The following is a 25,164-nucleotide window of genomic DNA, read 5'->3' as shown; positions in this document are numbered from 1 at the left end:
CGTAACATTTCGACTTTATTCTCGTAACATTTCAACTTTATTCTTTTATTCTCGTAACATTTCGACTTTATTCTCATAACATTTTGACTTTATTGTTTTATTCTCGTAACATTTCGTCTTTATTCTCGTTAACATTTCGACTTTATTCTCGAAATATTACAATTTTAATCTCATAATCTTAGATTTTTTTTAAAACATGGCACTAAAACGCCATCTTAAATTTGATCTGGTCTGCACTTAATTTAATGCAAATACACACATTAATGCAGACAGCATTAACATATTTAATTCACTGCATTTGATGCATACAAAATGTTGCTAATATAATCATGTAATGATCCCGGTCTAATCAGGTTTGTGAAAGTACAGACTCTCCAAAATATCTTCCTCAAGCATTCATTTGACTCCTAAACGCAGTAAACAATGTCAAAAACAACTTCATGTGCCCAGATGCCTTAGAGATCGAGTCTCTGCTATTTTTAACTAAGAGGATCATGTGTGTTTTGTTTTTAACACGAAGGCTGTGAGATTCAAACTTCAACACACATTTTTAGATTCAATACAAACAGAACATATAAATGCAAAACATTAAACATTCTTAAGTATACACATATTAGAAAAAAGCATGTTCATTTATGAATTGAAACTGAATCAAACTTTCAGATATTCGTCTTTGCTGCTGTCAAGAACGCACATAACTGTCAGACAGACGTAAGTGAATAATAAAAGCACAAAATGCATAATTTCTAGGATAATACAGGATAAATCATATTCACCACATAAATCATTTAATACAGGTTAAATGTGTCATACAAATCTAAATTTGTTATCTTATTGACTTCGTAGAATAGTTTAATGTGCTGTAATTCTAGCGTTAGCTCATCTCTATAACTGTACCTGTTAAAAACTACAATTCTAATGCTGAATAAGACATTAAAAACATTTAGAAACTGTTTTCGTGCTTATTGTTAATGTTTTCTCCCCTCAGGCTAACATGCTAATGCTACCTGACAGACTCTGACAGAAATAAAAAAAAATAATGCGCTTCACCTCAGATTGATGTCAAACGGCAGCGTTTGATCCTCTCCGACCACGGAATCCATTCTGGATCAAAGTAAGAGTGTTATGTTTTATCCGTGAACGATATTTTTCTCAAAACATGATGCCCGTTGTATTATTTTTGAACTGTGAGCGGTAGATTATGAATGTAATTTCAAAGCAGACGTTGGAACCGCCATTTTAAAATCCGTGACATCACCATGCGAGCACGCGCAAAGTTGGGCGGTTCTCAAAGTTCCCGAAGGCTTATGAATATTTTTTAGGTAGTTTTGAATCCTACGGGGAACTTCTAAATATTAATTCATTATGATGATATTGCATGATAACCTTCCAATGGTGAGGGTTTATTCTGTGAATATTAAAAAGGTTTCGCGGCGAAAAGTGCGCTGCGTTGCTGAAGCGTGCAAGATGATTGGACAGATTTGGTTGATTGACCCGCCTCTGCTTCACTCCTATTGGCTGTCATGTCAATTGTGGGCGTCAAGGTTTAAGTAAAGCCCATAGACTGTAAAAAATATGGACGTAGTATCCGTGACGTCACCCGTAGGATTCTGAAGCGCTATTTTGAAGCCTGTTGTGGGCGGGATTCGGCCGTCGCCATCTTGGAAACGCGTCACCGCGCGTCACTCCCGGACAATCAAAAATGGGCAAAAAGGCGGGACGTGGGTGGAGCTGGTTGCTGAAACCACGCCCGCCTAGCGCGACAGTGGTGACAGTAGCGGCAATCCCCCTGTCACTCAAGTGGACACACCCTTAATTATGCTGAACTTTAAGGCTCAATATAACTTAAACGGATGAGTTATAAAAAAATTCACCCCCCTCACAGTTGACATGAAGGGCAAAACTAGCTATATAGACCAAAACCATTTTTTGAACCAGGCTGTAAACATACTTTTTTCTGCTGTAAAGTTGGGCATTTTAACATGGGGAGTCAATGGGACTGACTCTCTTTTGCAGCCAGCCTCAAGCGGCCAGTCGATGAATTGCATTTTAAGACACTTCCGTGTTGGTTTCAATAGAGAGAGCGGGAGGTTGCCCCTTGGTAAAGCCTCACGAACAGTAGCTCAGAAATAAAATTCGAAACACTATAAATAATATCAAATATTGAATTTGATTTTAACAACCTAATGGCATTTAGTAGAATAAATAAATACGTTTCTGAATAAACTTTAAACTCATTCGTGACCCTGGACCACAAAACCAGTCATAACTCATATAAGTGTATGATTTGTTAGAATAGGACAATATTTGGCCGAGACACAACTATTTGAAAATCTGGAATCTAAGGGTGCAAAACAAATCTAAATGTTGAGAAAGTCGTCTTTGAAGTTGTCCAAATAAAGTTCTTATCAATGCATACTAGTCTACTAATCAAAAGTCAAGTTTTTGTATATTTGCAGTAGGAAATTAACGAAATATCTTCATGGAACATGATCTTAGCATAAAAGAAAAATCGATTATTTTGACCCATACAATGTATTGTTGGCTATTGCTACAAATATACACGTGTTACTTATGACTTGGTTTTGTGGTCCAGGGTCACATTTATGACCGAGTTTAATATTGATCCCTTTTTAATGGAGATTTATTTATTTCTAATTAAAAATCAATAGGAGTGCAACTAATATTAGGAACATTAAAAAAGAAAATGTCAGTTTTTTTTAACATAATTTTATTAATATATGATGTAACTTTCAGGTTAACAACTATAAACGTAAATGTCTTGATTGTAAATAGACTATCTACTGCCATCTGCTGGCAGGAGACACTATAAATGCAGAATCAGATGAGGTTTAATAGCAAAATATGTTTTTCTTGTTTACAGAAGAAATGTTTGTTAAAGAAAAACGACAAAAAGAAAAACGACAAAAAGTTAAACTTTTCAACCTTTTTTTTTCCACAGCCATAAAATATATCTATAGAGATCTGAATTAGAATCAGAAAGAGCTTATTGATAAGTGTGTTTACACATACACAAGGAATTTGTCTTGGTGTTAGGAGCTTCCAGTACAGAAAGTACAAACATAGTGCATACATACAATTAAGGTAATAAAAGGCTAAAATGAAAGAGGATAGACAAAAACGAGACCCTGGACCACAAAACCAGTCTTAAGTAGCACAAATTTGTAGCAATTTGGACAAAAATTCATTGTATGGGTCAAAATGTATTTTTATTTTATGCCAAAAATCATTAGGATATTAAGTAAAGATTATGTTCCATGAAGATATATCCATGAATATATCAGTACTTAATTTGATTAGTAATATGCATTGCTAAAAAGGCGATTTTTTCAATATTTAGATTTTTTTGCAACCTCAGATTCCAGATTTTCAAATAGTTGTATCTCAACCAAATATTGTCCTAATCTAATAACACACATCAATGGAAAGTTTATTCATCCAGCCTTTATATGATGTATAAATCTCAATTTCGAAAAGTTGACCCTTATGACTGGTTTTGTGCTCCAGGGTCACAAATTATAAATGACAATAGTAATAAAATTTACAGAAAAAGGAAAATATCTATAGACAGAACTGTGAATCTGCGAAGATGGGCAGAGTTTTAACACTTTTGAAAACCAACCGAGTGAGGTTTCATTTCAAGCCCAACACTGAAAAACCTGTGGTCTGTGAAAAGTCCCAACCGCTAAAAAACAAAAGCCTGCTTGCAAAAAGGAAAATATGCCTATATTTGTGGTCTAGATGTGTGTCAGTGCTTATGTGGGTTCACTAAAAAACACTCTTGCCTTAATGTAGCCTACATATTTCTGGGCAATACTGTACTTATGCTAATGTAGTCTTAAATGAACATGTGAGCAGTGAAATATACATTTCAAATGCTTAATTAAACTTATAAGATACAGTTACTTATAAGATACAGTTGCTCCAAAGTGAGCTACAAATGAGGAATATAAAAAGTGATTCATCTTAAGGACGAATAGCACGAGAAGTGCCAGCAATACACACTTTCTGGAAAACGTTTGAAACTGATGTTTTTGATTGTTGACCTAATATTTTGTTGTACATATATTTTTTATTATTTGAATACATGTTTAAAAATAAAGGATCCAAAAGAGTTATTGCAGTTATGTCATGTAGAACCTATGGTACTGTAAGGCTAGAATAACTCTCTTGAGATACATAGTCTTTACTGTATAAATTAAAAACTGATTACTCATTATTAAAGTTACAAAAGTTATTCAGTCAAGAGCAGTGAGATATTTTACTTTGACAGAGGCAGGTTTATTATTAGTCTGCTTTAAGACCAAAAACACAGACCATTATACTGATAATGCATTCTCTCTCAATTGTTTATGTTAAGACATAATTGACATAGGTTAAGACAAGATGTAATTTTGTTTGTATTTGTTCATTCAAGCACAAAACAACGTGAAAAAGAACTCAATTAAGTGTTCACACACTGTCTGAGATGTGTGTGTGTGCATTTTGGATGTAAACTTAAATGCTCGCCCATGGGCCTTTAAGCAGTCCTTATTATCGTGCTCTGAAAGTAGAGGTTGAACGAGAAGGCATGCGTTGGCAGTAATGCTTTGACGGACTTTGTGTGAAAATGTGGACAATGTCAAAATAAAAGTCATAATAAAATGGAGTCAGGTTAGAATTTAATTGGAATTAAACCAAAAAGACCAAATATGCAATCTTCAGCCACCATTGGATACCTTATATGAGCCAATTGGGTGGACCTTATATTCTTAGAAGAACCATTTTTATCAGAGTGTGAAGAACATTTTAATATTTCAAAGTACCCCTTTTTCCACAATAAAGAACCTTTTGTGAAATAAAAAGTTTCCATCTGTTAAAGAATCTTCATGAAACCATCAATGGGTACAAAAGTCTGCGGTCTCCTTTAAAATGTGTTTTTTGTTCTGTACAAATTATTATCAGGAATTTTTTTTTTTTTTAAAGTCTGTGTGAAACACTTAATTGAAAAATTACGTTCTTAGCATTTTGTATGTTAGCAGAACTTGATTTGTATGAACTCTTAAAGGATTAGTTCACTTCCAAAACAAAAATGCACCCTTGTCCTCCGAAATGTTCATGCCTTTCTTTCTTCAGTCATAAAGAAATTGTGTTTTTTGAGAAAAACATTTCAGAAATTTTTCTCCATATAGTGGACTTCAGCTGTGCCCGTGAGTTTAAACTTCCAAAATGCAGTTTAAATGCAGCTTCAAAGGGCTCTAAATAATCCCAGCCGAGGAAGAAGGGTCTTTTCGAGCAAAACGATCTGTCATTTTCTTAAATAAATATACTTTTTAACCACAAATGCTCATCTTGTCTAGCTCTGCGTTGCGTACTCCTCGAAAAACCATCTCATTTTCTTTTCCAACTTCTAAATCATCCTACATCGCTGTTTTACCTTTCTTTTGTAAAGGGTGTTTGATCTTCTTTGCATGTTCACTTTGTTAACACTTGTTTGGTGCTTTTGCAGTGATGTAGGCTGATTTTAAAGTTGGAGGAAAATATATAATAAAATATCCATTCCCTTTAAGTGCAAAGCCGCGTTAAGCCGCATTTAGCAGCGAAACTTGCCAACAAGCACATTATTAAGAAAGGCCATATGCAAAGATGCATAAAAAACCCTTATATTCAGTTCTAATGTGGGTGAAGCTGCATATATTATATATGAAGCTGCATATGTAGATAGGGATCGGCGCTTTCCTTTTAAAAATGAAAGTAACGTTATCCTCTCCGTCTTCAGCAGCTCAGATGTCAGGAGTAAATGACGACTGCTGTGTTCATTATTACATCCAACAACAAAACACCTCAATCGCTCAATCCGAGACATTCTTGTCTTCCTCTGCACATGAGTCACACAATGGCGATCAGAGTTGAAATGTTTCAGCTCAGTGAGGGCGGGTCTAAGATAAGGCACTCATGTCAATCAACTATCGAGGGGCCTCTGTCTGTGTGCCATCAAACCAACAAGCTGAGAATGACCTGATTTTAAAAAGGGGATATTACTTTTAAAGATGAGATAAAAAACACTGCTCAGATTTTTATCATAGTAGGGGGGTTGTGTACACAAACTGCCAACACACATTAATGTTCAAACAACATGTAAAAGTTTTGCATCCAGTGACCCCTTTAAGAAAATGGACGATCGTTTTGCTAGATAAGACCCCTCTTCCTCGACTGGGATCATTTAGAGCCCTTTGAATCTGCGTTTAAACTGCATTTTGGAAGTTCAAACTCAGGGGCACCGTTGAAGTCCAATATATATGGAGAAAATTCCTGAAATGTTTTCCTTGAAAAACATAATTTCTTTATTAGTAAATTACCTGTTTTTTTTTTTCTGCAAGTGAATTAATAATTTGCACAAAATATGCTAAACCATTTTACATGTTAGTTTTTTTTTCAGAATATTTAAATGTTATATAAGCAAAAAGCAAAATGATTTCAGACAATACAAGCTTTTTTTTAAGATGCACAGTAATTTATTAAAATGCAATTGATGCAGGGATCAGAGCTGCAGAATGTGAAGAGCTGCTGGATTCAGTGCAGCAGGATGAAGGAGAGCAGAGAACAGCAGAGGAACGAAAAGCTCTGAACGACACTCCTTGCACCGTTACACAGGTAACCCTTACAGCATGTGACATTCCCATAAGGTCCTGCAATTTGCCCAAGCTCCCGTTCACAGGCCGATTTAGATGCACATCCTTTCTTAGCCACTGACTGATATGAAAGCGTGTCTGTTAAAAAGGAAGATATGTGTAAATATGTATTAGTAATATATGTATATATATTACACTGTATTCAAAGAATTACAAATAAGCAGTGATGGGAATAACAGCGTTATTTTTTTCAGTAACAAGGATTCAAACTAATTGTTTGTTTTACCCATTACAATGCTGTTAACGTTACTATTTCTGAGAAACTAAGCAGTAAAAACTTTTTCAAAGTAACATGCCCAAAACTGTAAACAAGAGATATTTTTAGGTTTGAAGTAATATAAGAAGCTAACTACTAAAAACTGCCTAATTCTTACTGTTTGAAGTAAAGCAGTAGTCTTCATTTCCCCAACAACTCATTATTTTCGAACAGTCCTTGGAATCACAAGTGTAACATCTCTTTCCATTGGAACTATGAGAATATGTATTAAAATCTGAAAAAAGAAAAACATATTTTAATTTAGTTGTTTTAATTCAAATATAACATCACACTCAAACAATTTCTATAAAACCGTCAATCTGACCAGATAATTCCAGAATGTATCTTAAATACTTTTTTAAATAGTATAAAGTATATATATATATATATATATATATATATATATATATATATATATATATATATATACATGTATATTTTTTGTCATAAGGGTAAATTTAAAAAAAAAAAGTGATGTATAAAGAAAAATACTAAATAAGCTTTCCATTGATGTACGGTTTGTTAGGATAGGACAATATTTGACTGAGATACAACTATTTAAAAATCTGGAATCTGAGGGTACAAAAACTATGCATATTACTAGTCAAAAATAGATTTTTGATATATTTACGGTACGGCCACTCACGTGGATATAGCACTTATTTGGTTACACCATATGGATAAATGTAATCACTAAATCAGTATAAAATAAAGGACAATACCTGGAGCAGTTCGATAATTGCAATTGTCCGTATCGCAGCACAGGGCAGAATATTCTTTTCTCCAGCAGCCCGTGCTGATAGACCAGCTTTCACATTCATGTGGCATAGCACAGGTTTTTGAAGTAAATTCCACTTTTTTGGGAGCTAAATAAAAAAGTGGAATTTTGGTTATTATTGTGAAATGTAAACAAACACTGGCTATGAAAATGAAGTAGTACTATACCTAATTCACACATAGCTTGGTTGGACTTCAGGCGAGTCGAGTTCCGAATCTTTTCCTCTTTCAGTTTTCTATATTGTCCTACGGTAAAAGAATTAAAAAAGAAGAAATAATTTGGGTTGACAGGTTTAATATGATATAACTTGTTTGACTTTTTAAAACAACATTTATATATCATTTTAAAATTATTCTACATAACTTTTTATGACCTCATAATTGAGAAAATACAGTAGTGGCTGAAGGTGATGTCCAGAAGAGACATTTTTTTATAATATGTGTTTAATGACCTTACAAGTTTAATTATAAACCATCAAAATATGAATATGGGTTTTATGTTATACAAAAAAAAAAAAAAAAAAGCTTGAAGTATATATTGACTACAGTGTAAATATAAATATAATACTACAATATATACTACAATATAATATAATTCATATTTCATTGGTTCAACCTTGCATTTGATTAGCAGCCATTCTTTTGCACATTCCTCAATAAGCATGTGTTCTTTGTGTTATCGCAAATTAAATATAAGCTACATTTTCCTAAGCCAGACATCATTTTTGGCCACTACCGCATTACTTTTTAAGTCCATTTAAAATGAACTAAGAAAAAAAAAAATATATAATATATATAAAATATGATAAAAATAAAGAAGAAAAGAAATGGTGATCAGTTACATGCTTAAGACATACAATTTCCCTTTTTGTACTGAAATCTTCATGTTATATCATGCAATTCTAACTTTATAACTAGCAATTGCTAGTTTATATCACACAATTCTGACTTAATTTCTCAGAATTAGGGAATTTGGGCTTCATAACTCACAATTACGACTTTATATCATCCAATTCTAAAACGATAAAATGAAAAAAAAAAAAAAAAGGAAGTGGCATGTATCAAATATGAGGTCAACAAATGCCTGGCAGAATATTTGTAACATTTATAACAGAATATATGCACTTCAATATACTCTTACCACTGTATTCCGCTGTTTTTGAAGTTGCACATTTGAAAAGTTTAGAGCATGTTGATTTTTTACAAGTTTCTCCATTTCGGCAGTTATAACAGTCCAAAGAGAATCCTTAAATGGCAAAAAGATGGAGAGAGACATTCAGAGACATCCATATTTACAAAATATATTCAATAACCTGTATATGTACTGTACCTCCAGTGAGAAGAATCAGAAGAAGAGCAACAGAGACTCGCAGATGCATCTTGAGATGGAACAAGAATAAAACTGACCGTGTATCATTTGCCTTTTATGCGTTTAGTATGGGAGGGCTTTGCACACCACTTGCCCACATCAAAAGCAATACACTGATGCTCAACCAAAACTTCTTTAAAACAATCAAACCAGCCCACTTGGCCAGCGGAAGACCGATTGGAGGGCCTGGCTGATTTACCAGCAAAATGTTCCTGCTGGTGTTTTCCATAGAATGAATGTAAATAGACTCTGAGGTCAGTAAAAATGGACTCATGTTGTCCCCTCACAACGCTGCAAAACTTTCACCCTCTCAGTTCCTCTATGGTGGAATGAGCTGCCAACCACCACATGAACTGCTGATAACATCACATCTTTCACGAAGCAGTAAAAAAACAATTCCATTTACATTTAATCACTGCACACTTTAAACCAATGCAACCAATGCACTTTCACACACTGAGGTATGAAACTGACTTTTTGGATGTTCAGTATTTTTCTTTTGCTTTGCTTCTTTTTTTCTTTTGAAATGTAACTTTTTTATTTATTTACTTTATGTAAAACTAATGTAATACATTATTTTTAAATAATAATTAATCATTTTTTCCTTGTTATTTTGCATTTTGCAGAATTTTGTGGTACTAATGAATATTTATGCAATAATTATGGTACATTTTTTGAAAATTATAAAAATGCTCTTCTAATATTTTTATATTATTTTTCAATTTACAAACAATATAGACAATACCCTTACCCTTAACCCTTATGCGTTAAAAAAAAAAAAGTTACACATAGGTGCAAAATGTACAAAAGTGTCCATGTCCAAACATTGTCATAATAATATGATTTATTAATATTTTTTCCACTTTCACTGATGTTGATTTTTTAACCAGCATCTGTACCAAACATTCATTCATTTTCAGAATTGTAACCCTTTAAATGCTGGTTTGTTTGCATAATGCCACAGTTGTTGTTTTTTTTTTATGAAAAAATGAAAAATAGTAATAATTTCCTTATACTAAATGCTGAGCAGACTTTTTTTTTTTTCTTTGCTTATTAGATTCTTGGGTGTATCAGTGAAGAACAACATTAACTTTGAGGCATTTATCTTTTTATGTAATGTTAGACAAAAAAAAATAATTATATGCCAAATTTGAAAAAATGGCACAATCGAGTAAAAAATTGGTAAAAATGTAAAATTTGAAGCCTTGCCGATAGAATGAATGCCTTTTAGAAAATACTGCATAATTTTATAGTCAAATGGCCCTGGGTTAAAAATTGTTTTTTTTAATGGTTTTCAATGTGGACATTTTTGTCCTTATGGTCCGAATGTGAGTATTTTTTGTACATAGGGTTAAATTTATTTTTTAAAGGAAATGAGGGTGAAATATTAAAATTTTAAAAAATAAATAAATAAATTAACACCTGAACAAAACAAACAAACAAACAAACAAACAAAAAAAACAAAAAAAAAACTGAAATGGACAAAAATGTCCATAAGGTCGCACAAGGGTTAAAATCCTATATTTGAAGTCAGATTAGTGCCATCTGGTGGGAGTAAAAAAAACCCATCTCCAATTCAATGGTTTAGCCACTAGATTCAGAGTTCTATTTAAAAGGCTTGAATTCTCTAGTTGTTTTAAGGCATTAATACAATTTTTTATAAAATTGTGGTTTCAGATGTATTTTTAGACAATTAGTATTTCATTGTTGTATTTGAATATGAAAACTAAAAAATGTTTGTTTATATAACTTTTACAAATATATATATATACTATGTTATATTGCTATATTATTTTATGAACAAATTTAAATGAACATATTTCAAAGCATTTAATTTTTGCTTAATTTTTGAAAGCACTTATATCCATGCAAATAGACCAGAAAATTCTTTTAAAAAAACAATGATTTTGAAGGGAAGTAAAAATGCATTGATAACATGTATGATTAAAATGCTGCCTCCTGCTGGATACACAAAACATTTAATTTCTAATTCTAATTTCTGGCTTGAGGAAGAAACAAAACTTTATTAAATTCCATAAATTACAGGAATAAAAACGGGTTGTGTTTTATTTCTGGGCCATACATATGGAGTATGTATGTATGTATATATGTATATATATATATATATGTATGTATGTCACCAAATGATCTCAGATAATGAATGCTTTATTATAGAGGCTTGAACTGCTGGATTCAGGGCAACAGGATGAAGGAGAGCAGAGAACAGCAGAGAAACAGGAGACTATGGGTGACACTATCACCACTGTTATCACTCTGAGTGACACTCTGAGGACTGTTGCACAGATCCCCTAAACAACATGTGATGTTTTCACCAGGTAATAAATATACTGGTGCATCATCACAGATGTATTTAGAGGCACATCCTTTCACAGTCTGCGGCTGATCTTGAGAGTGCTTTTTATATTCTAGTGAAAAGAAAGGAAAAAGAAGTCATAAATAAATAAAAACAAGCAGAGGTAACATGGCAAACACAGCCTAAACTGGCTTTGTCAATTTATTGTACCAAGTACCAATGCTATTGAACGTAAACAATGCTACTGAAAAAAAATAAAAAATTAAAAAAATTAAAAAAAACTTGCATATTTTCCTGATTACTGCTGCTGAAAATGGTCAATTATTGTCATGTTTTGGGCTGTACTAATCGGTCAGGTCGAGGTAAAAATAGACTGCCAAAAGTTATAACAAATCGAGGAGAAGAGTGTTAAAAATATCTGAGGAACAAAAGGTGTTTGTGGTTGGCCAAACTGAACTCTTCCCCCTATTAACTTTAGTTTCTCAAACTATTGTGTGTTTTATGCTTACTAAGTCCTTCTCTATATGATTTAGCAGCTTCCACACATTTTTCTTGTGGTTTAGACAGCATAAATTAGCAGAACAATGTCTTCAGTAGTACATTAACAGTGCAATCCATGCTGTTGTTTACATCTATGTCTCCAATATGGCCGCATGTCCGATAACTGACCAAATCGTGACTTAAGTGCAAACTCTCTATAGTGGCAATACAGAGGTACAGAGATGCATTGACAAGGAAAAATGTTGACTAGATAAAACATTCCAGTGGTAAATTCATACCGTAGTCAGTAAAGCAGTAGTCTTCATTCCCCAGACAGCTTACTATGTATGAGCAGTCCTCCTCATGACAACTGAAACATCTCTTCCCATTCTCATAAGAATACAAATCTGAGAAGGAAAAAATCTTAAACTTTTATTTTTTATAACTTGTAACCAAGCAAAGTGCATTTGAAAGTCTTAATTGCAGCACTAAAACAGCCCACTTTGACAGATTTAGAGACTGTTTCAAAGAGCATCTTGTTTTAATAAAAATAAATATAGATATATAATCAACACAAAGATTATTTGAACAATGCTTGTCAATTATTACTTAGAAATAGAGACAAGTCTTAATTATCTTGGCTTGACAAAATGCTAAGTCATCCTAGAAAGATGCCAGCAATGTGCTCAATTATGTTAGAAACATACTAAAACATGCTAATAATGCAATAAATCGTACTAGAAACATGTTATAAATGTGTTAAATCATGAAACAATTCTAGAAGCATGCTAGCAAAATGTTCTGAGAAAAAGTCAGCATCAAGGTTGTCATCAAACTTTACGCATCTATGTAAACAGCTCTCGAAGCCCCCTAAATCCTTCCTCAGGGTTCCTACCCATTTTCCATTTCAAAATTCCATACACTTCCAGACTCCAATTTCCAGACCTCTCGGTAGATTTTCAGATCTCATTTGTGACCCTGGACCACAAAACAGTCTTAAGTAACACGGGTATATTTGTAGCAAAAGCAAAAGCAAATTTACACTGTATGTGTCAAAATGATTGATTTTTCTTTTATGCCAAAAATCATTAGGATATTAAGTAAAGATCATGTTCCATGAAAATATTTTGTACATTTCCTACTGTAAATATATTAAAAGTAATTTTTATTAGTAATATGCACTGCTGAGAACGTCATTAGGACAATTAAAGGCAATTTAACTCAATATTTTTGCACCCTCAGAATCCAGATTTTCAAGTATCTCGGCCTAATATTGTCCGATCCTAACAAACCATACATCAATGGAAATCCTATTTAAGCTTTCAGGTACTGCACAAATCTCAATTTCCAATAACATAAATGGTTCACAGAGCATTATTTTCAGCTTTATATTTAGTATATAGTACAGCCATCTGAAAATATTTTATTTTCTAAGCCTTTTTAAAAAATTTTTAAAGCGACAACATTCAGAGCCCCTAAAATCTCCTCTGTGCATCACTACGAATAAAACGAGAGCATGGATGCACAAGAATTAACAGAGATCTACTTGCTAAAAAGTGTTTGAAATTTTCTTTTATTAGGACAGTATGCAATATTTCAAGGCCTTAGGTCTTCTTAAAGGGTTCATATAATGCGGTTTCTTATTTTCCGTTGTCTTCGGAGTGTTAGAAGCTGTTTTTGCATAGTTTAGAATCTGTAAAGTTGCAAAGCTTAAAGTCTCAAAACCAAAGAGATATTTATTAGAAAAGTCAAGACTCAGCCACACCTCCCTAAAACGGCTCGTTCAAACATGCCCACACTTGAACACGTCACAGAATGAGTAGATTAGCATAACACCACCCATATGTACATGGAAAGAAAGAAGGTGTAACTTTTACCGGCTGTAGGAGTGTTGCAGACGTCATGTTGTGGAGACAGTGTGTTTCATTATGAAAGCAAAAGTACTTTGTTTGGCCTTCCAAATGAGGACACAACTAGAAAACAGTGGCTAAGTTGTTTTTACAACACTGTTCTGGAACAGTACAACGCAAATATTCGAGTGGGTAATACACATTTCACGAAAGACTGTTTCCTGAACCTGGGAGAGCAGCTAACAATACCAGCTGTACACAAAGGGTTAAGGCTATAAAGTGGGGCAATTCCAATGTCTGTGCTTCTGACTGACGGTCTGTAAGTACGTTTTCATATTTAAAGAATTCACTACTGACTTTTCAAACACCAGTTTTGAGCTGTGTAGAGTAGTGCTTGTTGTTTCTCATTCTATGATCGCAAATGCAGACATGGTGTTATGTTAACATTGTTGCCTCGTTTCTAATGGGTTTATTGTTTCTGTCTCATCGCGCTGAGAAACAGCATGATAAGGGATCACATGCTTGAGGCATTCTGTCACATGCTTGAGGTATTCGGCCAATCACAACACACCAGATTTCTGGCCAATCAGAGAAAACATCAGTTTCCATCAACGATGAGTTTTGTAAAAATTGACGCGTTTCAGAAAGACTGGGCAGAGAGGAACAACAATAATGTACAGTATGTGAGAAATAGTTTTTTGAACCTCAAACTGCTTAAACACATTACATGACAAGTACACAAAATAATGCTCTTTTTAGCAACATCATATGACCCCTTTAATGCATTTTTTAAAGGGCCAAGCAACCACATCACGAAATGGGCTAATGGCACAATAGGTGGCTCAGTGTGCATTGTCCAACATGCCAAGTTGAAGGGTTTCTCGTGCGCACATAAAAGTCTGTATATTTTGTATTTTTGCAAGGGTCCTTGAGGTTTTGTAAAATGGTGCTAAGAATATTGTGAAAAGAAACCCAAAATGCTTTTAACATGCATTTTGCATAATCAAAAAGTGCATATTTGACAATCACTAAAGAATCACCAAACAGCTGCAAAACTCTCACTTCTTGTACAATAAAGTTATTTTCAATCAATTCTTATTTTTCTCATATAAAAAACACTAGTCTGGAAACACAAATATTTTTCCATAGTCTGCTTTCGCTTTTCCATACTTTTCCAGACCTGGAAAATACTTACATCAAATTAAATAATTTTCGAAACCCCTTAGTAACCCTGTTTCCTACTCAGTTACAAAAGATGGGCAAGAAAAAGAAAAAACAAACAAACATACATTTACTTTTATATGAACCTTGCAAAATGCTCAATGGATGTATATTACTTGCCAAATCATCAAGAAACGCTTTCCACATCGTGATGAACTTGTTCACATCTAAAATTGACCACTGAGTCAATAATATATACAATTCCTGATGCCAAATTATATTAGCCTAAGGAATAAAATAGAGGATGATACCTGGGCCAGCTTGTTCATTGCAGAGGTCGGTGTCACAGCACTGGATAGAATATGATTTCCTCCAGTAGCCTGTGCTGAAGGACCAAGATTCACATGCACCTGGCATTGCACATCTTGTAGCATTGGTCTCAATCAATGTGTCACCTTAGGTATGAAAGAATGACATAATTTGATAATAATCAAATATGTAAAGAGACATTCATGATATCCACAATGACGTACATGAACATGCATTCAAGTATATTAGTCTGCTTTTGAAACCAAAGCAGTGTTGGCACATTTGCAGATAAAGTACCACTTCCATACCTCTTAAATGTGTCAATGACAGTTTGAGGAAGTTAATGTTCTTTGCTATGCTTTCAACAATGTCAATTGATATGCTACCAAAACTCTGTCTTTGAGGAAATGTATAGTGATAGCAAATTCAAAACAGTAAATCTACACTTACCATTGTATTCTACTTGTCTTCTACTTGTACACTTGTTATTTACATCACATGTGGTCTGTTCTTCACAAAGACTTTCGTGTTGATCCCAGCAATCATAACAGACCAGAGAGAATCCTTAAATGACAAAGATAGAGACATTTAGTGACATCCGTATTTCCATTACAAAATGTAATAAATATGCTAATAAAAGTTGACTGTACCTCCAGTGAGAAATATGAAAAGAAGAACGATGGAGGCTTGCAGATGCATCTTGTGATGGAACAAGAATGAACAAAAATGGGCGGGCGAAGAGTGTTGATGTGGGCTTCTCATCGTGCCATAACCAAAGCTACAAATCTTTTGTCACGGCACGATGAGAAGCCCACATCAAAAACAAGACACCGATGCTCGACACTCTTCACATACTCTCCTCTACAATCTGATAAATTTGCTCTGCATTGAGCACATGCCACAAAATCACTGTGTAGTATGTTTAGGGATAGTGGAGAGAAAATATCAAAAGTCAGTGATTACATGATTAAAAAACTAAAAAGGGATGTGCGTGATCTGGATGTGTGCGTGTTTGTTTGAAAAGTGTGTCTGTGGTTTTGTGAGCTTCACAGAGTTTGCACATTTGCATCTATGTAAGCCTTGCCTGATAAGATTATCTGCTAAATGTCCTAAATGTACATCTGAATTGAGTCATAAATGAATCACCTCTAAATTCAAATTTTAAATATAAGATATATTTAAATACAGTGGTGTATAAAGTACCTGAAAGCCTGGTTTAGAAATTTACTTAAGTAAAAGTCTTAAAGTATATTTATTGTACTTAAGTACAAAAAGTATTTTTTTTTATCTTAAACGTACTTCAGTATTGAAAATAAGAGTACAAGTAAATGCGTTGATGTTCGTTTTTGCATGTTCACTGTTTCTTTGATGTTGATTAATGGTAACATGGCATGCAGGTAAATAAAAATTATATTTTTATATTCTATATTTTTTTGTAAGTGTTAGTGTTTTATTTTAATCATTATTTTAAAAGAAAGACTATAGAAATATGATTTTATGAACCCTACTTTGGGAAACCTTGATGTAATATAATGCTTAATGCACTTCATATTGTAAATTACAACAAATGGTATATATTTTAGTTTTTAACATCATTATAGTACAAGATTCAAATCAATGTGATAAACGAATTAAGTCAAAAGTAATCCAAAAGTAATCTGACTATATTACCTAAAATGTGTAATGTAACAGATTACGTTACTGACTACAATTTTTGTCATGTACAGTATTCTGGAATCAGTAACAGACCACAATTTGTAAGTAATCTACCCAGCTCTGTGTATATGTATATTGTCTATATTGTTTTTTTTCAGTGAGACACTGCAAGCGAATAGGGTAAAAAAATTAACTAATAGTATCACCTTACAAGTTTTCTAAAATGTTAGGTTTAAATATGCAAATTAGCATTATTAAACGAAATATGTGCTCATTTGCATACATTTCTAGTACAAAAATCTAAACACTGGATGAAAAATCTTTTTTTTTTTTCTTTTTTTTTTTTACATATTAGAGTCAAATGTTTCTACAGAGGAATTTTGGGTTTCTCATATTGTCACTCCATAATTCAGAAAAAAAAGATGACAGAAAACAATGTTTTTTTTTGTTTGTTTTTTTACCGTTTTTGAGGTATTAAAATGTTATAAAAAATCAAGAAGATTGTATATGAACAAATCCCTCTGAAAAAACCTTTAGAATATAGACAGGAATAAAACTGTCAAGTTTGGTGTGTGTAAGTGTTATTGAAATTGATATTTTTGGGCTCAGTGTAGGAGAAAAAAAAAATCCTTTTTAAAAAACGTCCTTTAAAAATATGTATTGTAATTGAAATCTATTGACACAAATAGATAAAGTGCTATAAAAGAAACACTTTAAAGTGTCTTTTAGATGTTTTCTTTCCACTAGTCTGAAAAAACACTTTATGAAACACCAAAAAGCCCAAAATCTCAAATTTGATAGGTGCATGAAAAAACTGTTTTTGCCTGCAGTGTCTCCCTTTAAAAGTGCAGAAATCATGTTTTTATGATATGAAGATAAGTAATTTGTTTTAACATTGATGGGGCTTTATGTCTGGCAGTGGTACTGCTAATGGTTTTTAATTATACCTGTTTGCTATGGTTCTAATAACAAATGATAATATCATAATTAATAATATATACTGATAATAAAATTGTAAATAATATTACTAAATTACAATTTGTTTTATGTTTTATTTATTTTTTAGTATTTTGATACACCACGCCCAATGTAAACATTTCTTACATGATGACTTAAAAGACAAGCAAAAATTTTCAGAGTTTAGTTATGCACTCTAATTCATAAACATATGGGTGCTGGATTCAGTGCAGCAGGATGAAGGAGAGCAGAGAACAACAGAGGAACAGGAAGCTCTGAGTGACACTCTCAGCAGGGCCACTTTTAGTGCCACTTTTAGGACCGTTACACAGATTCCCCTGACAACATGTGACATTCCCTTCAGAAACTACAAGTAATTCTGGCCAGTCACAGATTGATTTAGATGCACATCCTTTGAAAGCTGCTATATGATCTGAAAATGAAGAAACTGTTGAAAAGATAAATTTCAAAAAGATATATTGAAACTGGCCCACATTCTGGATATACAGTATATTCAATAATTCAGCATTCTTATATCAAAATACAGTGTATATATATCAAACTTTAAGATTATTTGGTTTATTAGAGCAATACTTACCGTATGAAGTGAAGCAGTAGTCTTCATTTCCCTGACAACTCAGTGTTTTTGAGCAGTCTTCCCAATCACAGGTGAAACATTTCTTTCCATTGGGGTTATGAGAGCTTAAATCTGCTAAAAAATATTCATTCACTTTCTTTTTTTAAATAAAATACAGCATTGCAGTAAAACATTTCCTCAGCTGTTAGATAAACATAGAAGTCTAAACTAAAATTGCCATTTTAGCATTTCAAAATACACACTACCAGATTGGAAAATTAAATTTTTTAATGTTTTTAAAAAAGTCTGCTGACCAAGCCTGTATTTATTTGATCCAATGTACAGCAAAAATAGTATGTAATTGAAAATATGTGTACTATTTAAAATAACTATTTTCAAAATGTAATTTATTCCTGTGAGTTCAAAGCTGAATTTTTAGCATCATTACTCCACTCACATGATCCTTCAGAAATCATTCTAATATTCTGATTGGTTGAAAACAGATAAATAGATTTATTCCAGTTTCTTTGATTAATAGAAAATTTAAGGAGAACCGCATTTATCTGAAATAGAAATATTTTGTAATATTATATATGTCTTTTATCATCATTTTTTATGGTATAATTTTACAAAAGCTTTTTATTTCAGATAAATGCTGATCTTTGGATCTTTCTATTAATCAAAGTATCCTGAAAAAAATGTCCTCAACTGTTTTAAATATTGATAATAATAATGTTTCTTAAACAGCAAATCAGCATATTAGAATGATTTCTGAAGAATTATGTGTCACATAAGACTGAAGTAATGTTGCTGAAAATATATCTTTGATCAGGAATAAATTACATTTTAAAATATATTCAAATAGAAAGCAGTTATTTAAAATAGTTAAATATTTCACAATATTACTGCTTTTGCTTTACTTTGGATCATATAAATGCAGGCTTGGTGAGCAGAAGAGATTTTTTCAAAAACATTGAAAATCTTATTGTTAGGCTATCTTGTGCTTTAAGGGGGAAAAATGGAAAGGACACATTTTCCATAACGAGAGCCTTTAGGCTAATATTCAGCCCTGAACACTTCTTACCTACTAACTAAACAGATACACTCTTAAAAATAAAGTTGCTTCATGATGCCAAAAAAAGTTCCATAAAGAACCTTTAACATCTGAAGAACCTTTGTGTTTTACAAAAGGTTCTTTGTGGAGAAAGAAGGTTCTTCAGATTCTAAAAGGGTAAGAAAGGGATGGTTTTTTTAAAGAACCTTTGACTAAATGGTTTGTGGAACCAAAAATGGTTCTTCAATGGCACCACCTTTATTTTGAAGAGTGTATGATGCAAAACAATATTTAACAGTTACTTAAAGCAAAAATGTGACCCGTAGCATATACCTTATAAATTTATGATCAAATAAATGACTATACCTGGAACATCTTGTGTATTGCAGAGGTCAGTGTCACAGCACTGGACAGCATGAATTTCTCTCAAGCAGCTCATGCTAACAGACCAGCTTATGCATTCAAGTGTAGTAGCACAATTTTTAGAAATGAATTCCAGCGTTGTACCAACTAAATAAAAAAGAACATGAGCAGCTCTGGTTAATAACGAAATTACAAGAATAACGACATGCCCTAAACAGTAAAACAGTTTGCACTACAAACCAGTGAGTTTATAATTAATAATACATTAAAATAATATGATAATAGTAATACGATAAGCAAACAAAGCAAAACAAAACGTTTTGTACAACTATAAATAGCTGGACCCGAATGAGACAAGAAGCCACACCCATAACATTTACAAATGGCCAAACACGATTTGTTGATTCAAGTTAATTTGTCACCCAGCTGCCTTAAAATTTTGAGTTGACTCAACTTAAATATCTAAGTTGTCACTTAGTACAACTTAACATTTCAAGTTGACTGAACTTAAAATTTTAAGGCAGTCGGGTAACAAATTATTTTAACTTGACTTAACAAATAGTTTTTTACAGTGCACTCTTATGAAAAATAAATGAATCATTTAGACCTCTCGCCAGTAAATTACAACAGTAAACATGCATTCATTAAACTCAATTTACCCATGTATCGCACTTCTTTTTTACTTGCACACTTGTAACGATCACCATAACATGTAGAATTTCTACAAGCCATTCCCTGGCATTCGTAACAGTCCAGAGAGAATCCTAAAATGAAAAAGACAGAATCCTTTAGTGATATCTATTAACATCACAAAATTAAATATGCTGTACGTTCTCTGTACCTTCAGTGAGAAGAATCAGAAGAAGAACGATGGAGACTTGCAGATGCATCTTGTGATGGAGCAAGAATGAGCAGATGATATTTCAGTTGCTTTTTATGTCTGTTCAAAAATAGGATGTTTTTTTTTTGTCTTTTGTCACTAGCTATCAGTATCCCATATCAAAAACAAGGAACTGATGCTCGACTACTTCCTACAAACAATCACCTCTACCAGTGTGACTTCTAGAGTAAAGCTTCAAATCACTTATGGGTTCGAGTCAAGTAAATATATATTAAATATAATTAAATATATATATAAGTGTATATGTGCACTTGACTTTCACTGATCCTTTCTAATTTAATAACCAAAATTATATTTTTAATGGAATGAGAAAAATAATCATTTTTAACTTTGATGGGGCTTCATGTCTGCATACTGCTTTCTATTCTTTCTAATAATACAATAATCTTAATAATCATGTATTCTTTATCATTTGTGACCCTGGACCACACAACCAGTCATAAATGTAATTTTTTTTTTTTGTAATGAATAAATAAGCTTTCCACTGATGTACGTATTGTTAGGATAGGACAGTATTCGGCTGAGATTCAACTATATAAAACAATCAGGAATCTGAGGTTGCAAAAAAATCTTGAAAAAAATAATAATAATTGAGAAAATCACCTTTAAAGTTGTCCAAATGAATTTCTTAGCAATACAATATACTAAGTTTTGATATATTTACAGTAGGAAATTTACTAAATATCTTCATGGAACATGATCTTTACTTAATATCCTAATGATTTTTAGCATAAAACAAATTGGATAATTGACCCATTCATTGTATTTTTGGCTATTGGCAGTGAGAAAAACGAAAATAATGCTTCTTGTGACGGAACAAGAATGAACAGACAATGTTTCATTCCTTGAAAGTCTTCTACGTCTGCTCAAAAGTGGGATGATTTTGCACACCAGTATCCCACATTAAAAACAAGCCACTGATGCTCGACCCCCTTCACAAACATTCACCTCTACAAATCTGACTTCTGCAATGAGCAAATGCTGCATCCTGACACAAAATCACTACACTTTCACTTCTAACTGTCATTCATTAAAAATCACATATAGCCTACTTTTATTACGTTATAGTAGATGAGTTACCAGTGACCAATTATTTTTGTGATCATTTAGACCTTAGACCTTAAAAACATGAAACTGGACCACCTGACCAATGTAAGCCAGCTTAGTGGACCAGTTTGTTTTAGAAACAGTCTTGACTAAAAAAAAAAAAGCGACCTCAGGTAATTTAATAGGTTAGTTTATAAATACTCTTTGCTGCCAACAGGTGGCAGGAGACACTAAATACACAATCAGAAGTGAGTCAATGGTTAAAATAACAGAACAAGCGACATAAATGACAGGAACAGGAACACCTTTTACAACCAAATGCTGGTAATTTGAGAGGCAGCAGTTTAAGATGAAGTCTGCTGTCAAAGTCTGTTCCATATAAAATGTTACTTTATCAGCCTGTTGTGTGTTTTTCCTACACTGTGGGAACCAATTGTCCCCCGAAAGATATGCTAAAACTTGATATCACCTATATTGTGGGGAGCAGCCAGTGGTTCCCATTAGACAACATCTATAGCATAGAAAATAAAGCAACCAAGTCCATTGCCTCCCAAAATCAAAATGCTTAGAGATCGTTTCTGGTGGCCTAACATGCAACGAAAAAAAAAAAGAAGGACCTTGCTCTTGCTTCCATCCACATGACACGATTTCCACACAAATTCCACAAAAAAGCAAAAAAAAAAAAAAAAACAACAACAACAACAACAACAACAAAAAAACAACAACAACTCATTACTTGACATTTGTTTTGCCGTGTATCCAAAAGAGCATTACAAGCAATGCACTAACAATGAGGTTTTTGGAGGAAAGGTTTTTTTTAAAGCCCCTTCTCCGTTGAACTTCTATTTTTATCTGACATCAATTACATTTTTATACTTTACAAGGACTCAAAGGAGGAACTACATTCTTTTTGTATATTTAAGAATAGTTTTGTGGTTTGATTAAATTCATTATGGAATAATGATAGAGAGCTTCCATTTCTAGATACTAAAGTTTTGAAAAGTGATGAAACCTATTTAAACAGTTCATTATGTGCGAGCATTAAAACAGGCTTCACTCTATAGTCAGTTTTTAAGAAAAAAGACGTATTTGTTCCTATAGAACTCTTTGAGGTTACACTTTATTTTAAAACTTCCTTGTTACAGAGTAATTACTTAGGGAGTAATATTAATCAACTACATGCAAGTACTATATGGTTAGGGTTAGGATTAGGGTTTGGTTTAGGGTTACTTATGCATAATGTATTGTTATTATAATAGTAAGTATGTAACATGTACCAAGGACACTTTAAAATAAAATGTAACCGATTTTGACACTGAGTCAAGAAAGTTTTAGCAAAAGACAATGACTGGATTTGGCCTTGGAAAAAGTTCATAATTTACATTACGTCTTGATTAAGGATTAGGATCTTAAAAACGTCATAAAACATTGGCATATTCGAAGCACAGATGAAAAATGGTAAGAACTGTTTAATAATGGACCTCTTTGTGTATTCTAGGGAAGCAATTTATGATATTATTTGGTGCATGCCAATACAGCTACCTCTGAAACTCATCTAAAAACAAAGAGCCAATAGGATTTTTTTCAATGCAGATATAGTTCAGATAATCGCAATTTAAAAAATGCTGATTTTAATCTGTCTTCTTTTACAGCCAATGTGAATGTATATGTGTGTGCAATTTGTACTGGTTTGACCTACAGTCAAAAATAATCTCTTAATGTAGGTGTATTCAGGTTTTGCTATTTTATTATTATCATACCAGTTCCCGCAATTCAAATGACTAAATAAACAGAGTAAACCAAGTTTTACTAAAATGTACAAATGCTAAACATTTTCAGTGAGGGTTCAGTGTAGTGGTTAGATAGTAGCTTAGGGTTAGTAGCTATCATTAGCTCAGTAGATATACTGCAGTGTGCCTATGTAAAGTTAGTGGTTTTGTGGGTTTCACTTAGTAATGAAAAAAAAAAAATACTAGTCTCTAGTCTCTGCAAGAGCATCTGCTAAATGTCTTAAATTACAGAATTAAAGTCATATTGTATTTCAAACATCTGAAAAAACTACCATTTTTATTTAATAAATACATATTAAATATCTACTATCTATTATCTATTATGGTCATGTCTGGACATTTGCATATGGGTGATTTTTTTGTTCTTTCTTTGCATAATTATCATACCTACTAATTTTGAAATATTGTGTTGTATATGTTTATATATGTTATTATTTCAGTGTGCATAGTGGGGTCCAAAATGTAATTTTCAAAATTGTTTCATAAAAATTGTTCCCCATTGTATTTTTGAAGTTCTTTTATCATGGCTTCAAAGACAACCAAATGATCTTAGATAATGAGTGCTTTATTTTTTAATGCACAGTAATTTATTAAATTGTGGCTGATGTGGAGGATCTGCTGGAATCAGTGCAGCAGGATGAAGGAGAGCAGAGAACTGCAGATGAACAGGAAGCTCTGAGTGACACTCTGAGCACCATTACACAGGTTCCCTGAACAACATGAGATACTATGACCAAGCCCAAACCAATCTTGGGGATCATCACACACATCTTTAGAGGTACATCCCTTTTCAATGTGTAACTGATTTCCTAGAGAAAAGCAAGAAAATAGTCATAAATAAATGAAAAACAAGCAGAGGTGACATGGCAAAAACAGTCTAAACTGACCCTGTCTTTAGTGAATTTAATGAAATGATAAAATTCAAAATAGTCATTGTATTCAGAAAATAAGAAATAAGATGGTAATACATAAAAGACAAGGAAAAATGTCTAATAGCAAAACATTTCTTTAATCTTCTTCTTTTGCTGTTCTCACCAGTTACAGTAAAGCAGTAGTCTTGGTCCTCACAAATCATTGTGTGTGAGCAGTCCTCCTCTTCACAATAGAAACATTTAATCTCATCATGATCATAATCCTCAGCATACTCATAAGACAAATCTGTAAAGGGAACAATCTTTCATTTTTATTTTATTAAATGTAACATGAAATCAAACAACATTACTTTAGCTATTGGATTTAACAAAGTGCATCTGAAAATTAAATTCAGAGATATACATTTTTTTTTCCAAAAAGCATCTTTTTAACAGAAGCAAGAAAATCTGACATATATATATATAGGCTATGTGTAATCAATACAAAAAGTATTTAATTGCTTGATTATCCCAATCTCCCGACACCCAATACTGTACAATATCCCAGATATTGAGCACTTCTTTTTCCAAGATATTAAAGTTTTTTTTTTTTTTTTTACTGTTTCCATATACATGAATTTTGAATGGGTTTCACTCTGCATCACTTGATTCATTTGTGTAGCCAGGGAAACGAAACAATCGAACATACTGTACACAGAAATATTGCAATTTAATGAAATGATAAAATTCAAAATAGTCA

The 25,164-nt window shown here is 32.7% G+C and overlaps 1 protein-coding gene and 1 long non-coding RNA gene across 3 annotated transcripts in view; both read right to left on the bottom strand.

Moving 5' to 3' along the window:
* Positions 1–1,230, bottom strand: part of cdk5rap2 (CDK5 regulatory subunit associated protein 2) — a 59,668-nt gene extending 58,438 nt beyond the window's left edge. For both annotated transcript variants that reach the window (XM_073824101.1, XM_073824102.1), the window contains exon 1: positions 1,051–1,230. In XM_073824101.1, coding sequence (XP_073680202.1) covers positions 1,051–1,103 — 53 coding nt within the window. In that variant the 5' untranslated portion in view covers positions 1,104–1,230. The remainder of the gene's footprint in view (positions 1–1,050) is intronic.
* Positions 1,231–6,498: 5,268 nt separating this feature from the next.
* LOC141291867 (uncharacterized) lies at positions 6,499–9,574 on the bottom strand. Its single transcript, XR_012340398.1, has 5 exons — positions 8,867–9,574; positions 7,894–7,971; positions 7,671–7,814; positions 7,067–7,183; positions 6,499–6,770 (listed from the first exon to the last, which is right to left on the bottom strand). It is a non-coding gene; the product is annotated as an uncharacterized lncRNA (long non-coding RNA).
* Between the last annotated feature and the right edge of the window lie 15,590 nt (positions 9,575–25,164).

The sequence above is a fragment of the Garra rufa genome, chromosome 19, assembly GCF_049309525.1.
Source record: "Garra rufa chromosome 19, GarRuf1.0, whole genome shotgun sequence".
Lineage (NCBI taxonomy): Eukaryota > Metazoa > Chordata > Actinopteri > Cypriniformes > Cyprinidae > Garra > Garra rufa.
The sequence above is the reverse complement of the archived record's forward strand: the minus strand, read 5'-3'. Positions and strand labels throughout refer to the sequence as shown.